We start from the raw sequence: 10072 nt of genomic DNA on the forward strand, positions 1-10072 counted from the left end.
GGGGCGCAGGGAGGGAAGCAGCGAGAACGAGTCCCGCTGGGCACCTGCCGGTCCTGGGGGAGGTGGCAGCGGGGATGGAGGTCGCCTGGGGCACCTGCCGGCCCGTTGCCGAGCAATGGTGAGCTGTGACAGCCAGGGTCAAAGCTGAGGATACGCTACAGCTCTATTTCGGTGGTGTTAATGGGATGAGGGGGGGCTAGGGGTTCATTAGCTAAGCGGTGTTTTCGTGTTCAGCGGTACGCGTTATCAGGGAGGGAGATGTCATTAGTCTTGTCTTGCTGGAGTGAACAAGCTGTACCCAGGTCTGATTACTGCTTTGGCAGCTGTGAAGTCTGTGCTCACATGACATTTTCAGACGTCACTCTGAAGAAGCCCATGTTTACAAAGTCTGGAGTGCCTCTTCTAGAGGATTACAAATAACTCCTGTGTCTAAGTGGAAATGTACACTTCGTGTCTGCTGTCATGTGAATAACATTTGGCACAAACATAAATGTAGGCTTAGGAGAACTGGCCAATAACAGCATGATGGTTGCAAAGGAATATGGTCCTGAACTCTGTAGAAAGACAGTGATTTGTAGTTGTATCTGGAAATTTCCTAAACCTTTTTTTTTTTTATTATTATTATTTTTGATTTATTCATAGGCTCAACTAATGGGTGTGAGAGAACTTCTTTTGCATTTTTGCGACAAGAACTTCCTGTGAGGTTTGCAAACATACTGAGAGAAATTGATCTTCTTCCTGATAAATTACTAGGCACTCCATCAGTACAATTAGTAAAAAGCTGGTAAGTAAGAGCTACTTGAATTGAGTGTGTAGAACAACATAGCTTTGACAATTTTGTTGTCATAGACTTTTTTGAAGAGTAGCAGACAATAACAAAATGCAGTTCCTTCATCCAAGGTGAATTGTAAACTGTTGCATACTATCCTTTTCTAGTATAGTAAAACTTGGAAATTAGATTGTTAGACTGCTATTTTTAAATAGCTCTTCCTTTTTAAAACTCGTGGTTTATAATAGCTGGTAGAATAAATCTCACTTCTTGCCCTTTAAGAAGGGAGAGAGGAAAAGGTGTTCTGTTTTCCCATAGCATTATAGACCCTCAGAGCTACACAAAAATGGGAAAGCAGGCTATATATATATATGTTTGAGTCTCTCGCTGATGAAATTACTAACAGAACTTCCATAGTCCCTTGGCCTGTGCAGCAAGTGTTTGTAATTCAGTGTGGCTGACACAGTGTTTGAATCTGATTCAACCTTGCTTTACAGGCACAGATGCAGTATTTGCAAAGATGGCTGTCACAAAGGACAAAAGTATTAGAGTAAGATCTAGAAAATGTTCTTAATCTAGCAAACAGCTGTGCCTTTGCAGTATACGTCAAGGCTGTCAGACGTTAGCACAAGAGGCTCAAGTACTTAGTATGCCAAAGCTGATCAGATCTAGAAAAAAACCCCACAGTTGCTTAGGTGGTTTCTGATCCATATTGTCATTTGGATCTTCATTTGAAACCCTTCCTTCTCCAGAACTGTAAGGGGATCCTACATACCTAAAGTGAGGGTTTAGATTCCTGTGAGTGGCAGGCACAAGAAGAGACTTTTGAAACTTCTAGGGTTCAGGCAGTCAAGAAGTGTCCAGATGTGATTTCATACTTGGATGGAACTTTGATACTTCAAAGATACTTCACACTTCAAGGTGCTTTGTTAAGAGTAACAATTTGGACAAGACAAAAGTCTTTTTCCAGTTCAAATTAATAGCATGTGTTTCTTGTGTTGTTTTTGAATAGGTACATCCAAAGCCTAAAGGAGCTAGTTGAGTTCCATCACAAAAACCCAGATGACCAAAAAGTCCTATCTGAGTAAGTTTTTTATTTGTTTCTTTGAACTTTTGATCTTACATTCCACTTCTCACAATGTAGACAGTTTAGATGTAGACCGCTGTCACGACCTGAATTTGATAATCTAGCAGGAAGTGCTAGATAGAAAAAGTTGGTTTAAATTTCCGATCATTTTCAGCAGTATTGTGAGGAACTATGACACACTGCAGCTTCATTTCAAGGGCATACTGTTCCTTGAACTGTCATGACGGAGAAATAGAAATGAAAGTATCTGATGTCACATCTCTGCTTCATAGCATCATAGCAAGACATCAGCTAGGATTTTATCCCTTCCTCACATTCTCCTCTGCTCAAACTATTATAGATAGTAAACAGGCAGTGAATTTGACATGGCTAATGAGAACACCTTTTGCATGAAAAATATTAAACCCTTCTAGGGTAGGTCAACAAGGAATTACTTCTAAAATAATGGAAAAAAAATAGACTGTATTTTAATATTAAGGTAGTTATGCACTTACCCATGCCACTGCTGGATTAGATAATGACATTGTACAAATCTTGCTCCCATTTAGTCATAGAGTAATGGTCTAAAAATATCTTTTTGATTTAGATTTATAGATACATTAATTAGAGTCCGAAACAGACATCATGATGTGGTTCCTACAATGGCACAAGGAGTCATCGAATACAAAGATACTTTTAAGGTTGATCCTGTCACCAATCAAAACATCCAGTATTTTTTGGATCGCTTTTACATGAGCCGTATTTCCACCCGGATGCTAATGAACCAACACAGTAAGTAGAAATTTTTTCCTGAGGAAAATATTCACCCTAATGAGAAACATGTTAGCATAAACCTTTCTTAAAACTGTTGGAGATCTGCCGCAGACGATCTTGTGAGACAAAAATAATTAGAAATTAAACATATGACAAAAGTAATGGGAAAGTCTTTAGTCTAGAAAACAAGTTAATCATAATGTCTTTTTGTAATATGTAGGCATCTCATTCTTTACATGTGAAGAGCCTTTAGATGTTGAACTATTGAAAAGCCAACATGGTTTGCTGGCAGTAGGTAGCCTTTTTAGCTCACAAAAGGCATAAACAACACTCAGTATCCTATGTGATCATATGTTGTGATGACTTTATTAGTCTAAATTTAAAGCTTTTTTTATAATACAGTATTGTTTTCATCTCAAACAGCACTTCTTTTTGATGATAAATCTGGCTCAGGGCACCCAAGGCACATTGGAAGTATTGATCCTTGCTGTGATGTTGTTGAAGTAGTGAATGGTATGTATTCTCAGATCCTTAATATTTCTCTTCATGATCAGTATTTATATATGATTGCAAGCAATTTAGGTAACCCCAGTATGTGTTGTACAGGATGTGGACTGGTTTTTATTGAAACAGCTGAAAGCAGTCCTATCAAAACACAAGGTTTTATAGGACAGAATTTAAAATACAAAGTAGCAGTAAAAAATGTGTTGGAATAAGGCCTAGCTAGTGACAGGTGAGGTAGGAATTAGTTACCTGTGGTGTTGAGATCGGCCTTACCTACTGATAGATAATGTATGTGTATGTTACAGGGTTATCAAATTGTATTGAAGATTTACCCATGCTGCCTATTTGTTCTCAGTTTTTAAATGTGCACGGTAGATGCAATGTTATCATTCCTTTGAGGCACAGGCTCAGAGGCTGTAACATCTTAGTAGCTAATCATACTTTGCCATGTATTAAAATGAATTTCTACGGTGTTTGATACTACCCTTGACATTTTTATTTAAATAAATATTTCAGATGCTTATGAAAGTGCCAAGATGTTGTGTGACCAGTATTACTTAACATCTCCAGAACTGAAGCTTAATCAAGTGAATGGTAAGATCAGAGCTTTTACATCCGACCTCCTATCAGTAGCCAAACTGCTGCTTTTGTTGAATCAAAAGGCTTCCATTTTTATAGTTATAATGGAATATCCCAGTTGATCTGTCTTGGGCTAGTTCCTCTTCGTTTTCTGTTATAAGGACCTCATTTAATTTCCTGCATTAGAACTCAAATGTCATTGTATCCTAAATATACTAGATTTCTTGAGTTAGTATTTATGAATTTGAGAGAAGTAAGACTAGCCTGTACTTAGAGAGGAGCTCTGTATCTGGGGTGAGGAAGTGAGGCTACTAACTGTAATGCTGGTTCTTGTCCAACCTGCCTGCATGTGTCTGATCTCAGGTGGTCTGCTTAACCTCTGAAATTCTCTACTTATAAAAAGGAGTTAATACTTGATTCTTTTCAGCTTATTTGAAAAGAAACTGTTATTAAGCAAGTGGCAATTGCAACCTAAATACTGTTATGAGTACTTAAAGTTGTTTGCTCATTTGTGTGGGCGGGGAACAAAATTGAAATTTATCTTCTTGCTTGTTTTGGTATACAACTTGGATACAAGTTTGGCAAAAAAGAAAAATTCCATCACCCTTTTAAATCTTCCTTGTATTTTTCCCTTTCTCTAGGAAAACACCCAGGAGAGCCAATTAACATTGTATATGTTCCATCTCATCTTTTCCACATGCTTTTTGAACTCTTCAAGGTATGTCACTATAAACTATTTCTTCTTTTAGTAGTCTGAGCTGGGGCATGAATACTTAATCTCTAGCTAGATCTAAATGAAGTAAAGCTTTGCATAGGATAGTGAGGTTTTCTAAAAATGTCTTATTTGGGGAATAACTTTGGCAGTTGGGAAAGAAATGATTGCAGTTTGTAGGAGAGTATTTAGATGCTTCCATGTGGGTGGTAAATGGGACTGGGTAAGGGAGAGACAGTAAAAGTGGGACATAAGAGTTGTGACCACTGCTAGTCACCAGCATTTAGATATTAAATCTCTAAATCCGCAGGTTTGCCCTCATGCCTTTTTGGTGGAGTGGGAGATATATCTTGAAGTAGCGAATGGGCCTGAACTAATGTGGTACCAACTTTGGGTACAGAATTCTGGCAGCCCATAGCAACTCTGAACTCTGCTCTTCAGAAACCTAGTAACTTTGAAAGATACTATGTTATTTATTTTACCTTGGCTGTATTATATTGTGCAAGATGAGCGTAATCTTCCAGGCATAGAAGAGCCTTGGCTATGCTTAGTTACTTTTAGGTGTGAGACTTCCTCTCTCCTGTTCTGCTAAGCTGCTAAGTGTGTTCCTTGAAAATTAGGCTCTGATAAGAATAGGGAGTAACTGTTCTAAGCTTGTGCATAACAAGGGTATGATTTTTAAGTGCATAGATCCAACACTCTCTGATAACGGTGATCTTCTCCATAGAATTCAATGAGGGCAACTGTTGAATTCCAAGAAAACAGTCCTTCCCTTTCTCCAGTTGAAGTGACAGTTGTTCTAGGACAAGAAGATCTAGCAATTAAGGTATTTTGTTGCCTTATTACAATATGGGTTTAATGTAATCTTTGATTGCATATGCTGCAGCAAATTCTATTAAAAGAATTTCCAGCCTTTGACAACAGATCAAAGATGGTATGTGTGAGCATTCTGGCCATAGCCTCTGTTTAGTGCAATTACTTAAATGAAAAATAATATGCTGCAAAACCAAATATTTACTTTTGTTACTATTGGAAAGGTTTGTTCAAATAACAGCATTTTAAGTACCATTCTTGATATATGATTGTAGTTAACTTGATTCTCTCCTAAATCAGATCTCAGACAGAGGAGGTGGTGTTCCAGTTAGGAAAATTGAGCAGCTGTTCAGCTACATGTATTCCACAGCACCAAGGCCGAGGATGGATGATGGTCGAAATACCCCTCTTGTAAGATATTTTCAATACTCATGTTGCTAATAAGGTTAAGTATTGGGCAGACTGGTAGGTTAATGGATAGTGAAACACTGTGTCTACCCTACTGCTTTCTGGGATACGCAAAGATTAATGTGCCTCATAAATATGAATTAATGCTTTCTGAAACAGGTTTTTAATATCTAGCTTGGTGGGCAAAAATGTGCTTCTAAAGGTATAAACAAAAAAGAACATTCCAACCTGAGTCTAACCCTGTTCTTCCATTATACTCCAGTGACAATTTATTTGGTCCTCACTACTACTTGCTCCATGAACTTATAGTAAGTTAAAAGCTTTATGGAGGCCAGCACAACTGGAACAGGCTTAGACTGTTGTTTGTCTGATTAGCAAAAGGAGTTTGCTACTGGTAATCTGTGTTAGCAAGAATGGAGTAGGGATAATACAGAAATGTAATGTGTAATAGTGGGACATGTAGATAAACCCTCCCTCTTTTGTGGAGATTTGTTGGGGCATTTTTGGTTGATTTTGTTTGAGTGTTTTTCTTGTGGTTTTGTTTTTTTTAATGGTCAATTTTAATATTCTGTATGAAATTGATTAAATACTACTTTCCTCTTTTAAGAGGAAGTGAAAAGGCCTTTGTAACAGTTTAAAATCTCTGAGCACTTTCCAGCTGTTTAAATCACAAGAGCTATTAAAAATAAATTAATTCTGTCTTGTACTTTTATTTTTAGGCTGGCTTTGGGTATGGCTTGCCAATTTCTCGTCTGTATGCTAAATACTTTCAAGGAGATCTAAATCTCTACTCAATATGTGGTTATGGAACAGATGCTATTATCTACTTGAAGGTATGTGTTTGATTTGGTTAAATAAACAATAAATACTATTAATGCAGTGAGGTAACTATTCAGTATCATTTTGAGATAAATTCTCTGCTCATGAGCAGGAAAGTTCTCATTTTTATTAAGCAATGGTAGTGTCCAGCAGTGTAACTGCTGAGTAGAATTAAAGAGGTCACTTGGCTTTAACTAGTCTACTTGCAAGACTACTAGTGAGAGCCCCCTTAGTTTTTTAGATTGTATTCCATGAACCAGCAGATAACAGATCTTAATGCAAACTACTGGAAAAAAGTAAAGTAACAGATCTGGTTTCTTTACTGTTGTTTCTTTATATGGACTTCGTGGTTGTCAGAGTAAACTAATCCTTAAGGAGTCTAGTACCTGGTCCTATTCAACATCTGCCATACAGCCCATATATGGGATTCAAGTATCAGTAATCTTAAATACCTGTTAGTGCTGCTTTTATAAGTAATCTGGAAAAAAAAGACTACATATTCTTTTCAACACTCTGTGCTTACTCATGGGAAAAATGTGCTTTGAATTTTTTCTAGCAAACAAAAAACATAGTTCCAAACATAGTGAAGCAGTGCAAAAGGAAGAGACAGTTCAGCTATATACATCTTACATTTCTATGTAAGAGTTTCCCAATAGAATTTGATACTATTTTTTTAGCTCTAAAATATAGAAGTAGGGAAGAAACACATTTTAAAGTTTCTCTGGAATTTTGTAAATCAAAGATCTTTTCCTCATCTTTCAGGACTATCTTGAAAACAGGTAACAGGGAAACTCTTAAGACCTATAAATATGATTTGATGTTACTGCATTTGTCCTTACCGAAGCAAACATAGATACCGAAACGCAAACTACTGCATCCATTGTAAAAACATTTGTGTAAATAAGTTTATTTTGTAGTGTCACTGGCTTAACACTTGAAATGTAAGTGCATGAATAGTGGCACTATTGAGAGGTAGAAACCAAGTAACTTTTTCCCTTCTTGATTTTTTATTTTTTTTTTTTTTTTTTTTTTTAGGCCTTATCAACAGAATCAATAGAGAAACTCCCAGTTTTTAACAAGTCATCTTCAAAGCGTTACCAGGCTACCTCAGAGGCGGATGACTGGTGTGTCCCAAGTAAAGACCCAAAGAATTTATCAAATCGGAGTGCAACTGTCTGAAAAGAAGTTGGTATCCAAGCACCCAAAGGGATCAAGCTGGCTTCTCAAAAAAGACTGGCGTTTGGAAGTATTCATCTACCTCCAAACAAGCAAATTCTTCAGTTTTAGGACTGGCAGAAGATAAGGCTGTTACAGCCTAGGCTGTATGCACTGAATGTGAAATCTTGATGCAGCCTTCAGGATGAGGAAAATAGGAGCACATGTCTTTAAAGAAGATACGTGTATAGAGGAAAAACAGACTATATTTTTTCCTATGATCAAAGACTTGATGTGGTAGAGGTGTGCAGTTTTTTAAGTCCTCTTTAATGCTTGAATACTGATAAATGTCAGTTATGCTGGTGTATATTTTTCTCCTAGAATAGTTACCAGCAGCTCATCTTACTACAGAACTTCTCAGGTAAACAACACCTATGCTTTAAAGCTGTATTTACAATGTTTGGAAAGGCAAAGATCCACTTAACATAGCAGTCTTGTAGCAAGGTACAATCAGCATTCAAACACAGCCTGTCTGGAGGGCAGGGAGTCCTTAGCGGGGAGGGAGGAAGTGTTTTCCATGTATAATGAAATTCTGGCTTTTAAAAAAAAAAACAAACCAAAAAAAAAAACCAAAAAAAAACCCAAAACCAAACATAATAGCTTTCATGTGATACCTTGCTCTGAGAGTGACATCACCAGAGGTTTCTTTTATGTTCATGGAAAACTAGATATGTAAGCCTCATATGCATAAAGTAATGAAGAAGGAAATCTGTATAATTTAGAAAGATACTGGGAAGGAATGGAAAGCTACTTGGCTATAGCAGCTGTAAAGTTAGGCTACATCAGAAAGCATGTGCCAAGTAAGTCAGGATTTTCCAAGAACTGAAGCCAGAGATGCAAGTTGAATGGAAAGGTTTTGGTGATCTGTATTGTAGAAGCATGATGTGGGAAATGGCATGTTTAAAACATGGTCTTGTGGTTCCTTTTTGTCTTGCTGTTATAAGTTCAGGGGCTCAGGACACTAAACTAAAATCTGCCTGTTGTATTTGTGGTCCAATACAAATTTGACACTAGCTCAAAGAAGTACATGGGGCTTCTACACCCTGAAAGCTGCAAGGAGTGCTGAAGGTCTGTCTGGAAGATTTTCAGGATGGGTTCTGTTGAACTAGAATTCTATTCTAAGAACTACTCATTGCAGTAGAAAGAGCTTAGGAAAGAGACGTTTCGAAAGATGAACAGAGTAACTCTCATGAACAGTGAAGCAATGGGGAATTGTCACACAAACAGTGCCAGTGGGAGAGAGCTGTTGGGGAAATACTCCATTCTCAGTAAGCTGCTTTGTTTCCCATTTTCTTTGTGCATTTTCTCCCTTGTAAGCAAGGTAAACCTAACGACAGAAGTTAATTGTCAAACTGGCCAAAGTTCATCAGGGCTGTATACTACTACTTGAATTTTTTTTTTTTTTTTTTTTTTACTTACTAGTATATTATCTTAAGTGGATGTGATCCTTTGAAAGAAGCTGCAAGTACAGTATTTAAAGCATCCTGTTCATTCAGGTGACAGTTTTCTAAACAGATTTGTATTTGTTGGAGAGAAAGCCACTCCATACTCTATTTACTGTGAATATAAAATATTTTTAAAAGGAATGTTAAAAATAACATTTAGAAGCATTGGTGGTAACTACTGAGTGTAATGACTTTAGTACTACATCAAGGCTGTTTTTTATCCCAGGAAATAAGCTGCAGTCACCAAAAGTCACCAGATCATTTCTGAGCTCAGCTCAGTGTATGAAATGGATGATAAAAATGGAATACCTTTGTCTAGAATATACAGGTGTGAAAAAGCTGCCTTAACTGCCATAGTATACCTGAGTATTTGTATTGGATACAAGGTCACAAAAATCTACCTAAGTAGTCATTGTTGTCAAGTAAACCCTGTAATGCTTGAACACAAGTTGTGATCTTATGGTATACTGTCTGTCTGTAGCATAGCTGCAGCTATTCCAGGTAGGTGCTGTAACATCTGTTTCAAAGCAGCTGAGGCATGAGTGCTGTAAACACATCTGTAATGTTGCTTGTGGAGAAGCTGCAGAAAACATTCACAGTGCAGACAGAGGTGTGTATAGCACTTTAAACTCACCTGGAATCTCTGTGGTATTAAAAATTTCTTAAGGGCTACCTACCTAAATAATACAGCACCTTTTTCAGCATTTACTGAATTTTTATTCCTGAAAGTAGAGCTGTAGCTTTAAGCCTTTTACTTGGATGTAGATGTTGAAATAATTTTATAATAAAATCTTCTAAATGGTTGTCTATCTTTTATTTTCTTCTCACAAATGTAGTGCAAGCAAGGGCCTTTTTTATTTTAAGCCTTAACAAGTAGAAGTTAAGCAAATCAACTTTTATACTGTGTTAATAGGCGTATCAGGAGAAACACTGAAACAAAGGTCTGCTTGTGCTTCGTGTTGCATCTG

General features: G+C 37.2%; 1 protein-coding gene across 1 annotated transcript in view; it reads left to right on the forward strand.

Annotated features, from left to right (window-relative positions):
- PDK4 (pyruvate dehydrogenase kinase, isozyme 4) overlaps window positions 1-7623 on the forward strand; it is a 7829-nt gene extending 206 nt beyond the window's left edge. The window contains exons 2-11 of the mRNA XM_010020181.1: window positions 643-784; window positions 1782-1853; window positions 2443-2627; window positions 3033-3122; window positions 3630-3707; window positions 4334-4410; window positions 5132-5230; window positions 5518-5628; window positions 6345-6458; window positions 7480-7623. Of these exons, the coding sequence (XP_010018483.1) occupies window positions 643-784; window positions 1782-1853; window positions 2443-2627; window positions 3033-3122; window positions 3630-3707; window positions 4334-4410; window positions 5132-5230; window positions 5518-5628; window positions 6345-6458; window positions 7480-7623 (1112 nt within the window). The remainder of the gene's footprint in view (window positions 1-642; window positions 785-1781; window positions 1854-2442; window positions 2628-3032; window positions 3123-3629; window positions 3708-4333; window positions 4411-5131; window positions 5231-5517; window positions 5629-6344; window positions 6459-7479) is intronic.
- Window positions 7624-10072: the final 2449 nt, after the last annotated feature.

Source organism: Nestor notabilis, unplaced genomic scaffold (genome assembly GCF_000696875.1).
Source record: "Nestor notabilis isolate BGI_N333 unplaced genomic scaffold, ASM69687v1 scaffold26678, whole genome shotgun sequence".
Lineage (NCBI taxonomy): Eukaryota > Metazoa > Chordata > Aves > Psittaciformes > Psittacidae > Nestor > Nestor notabilis.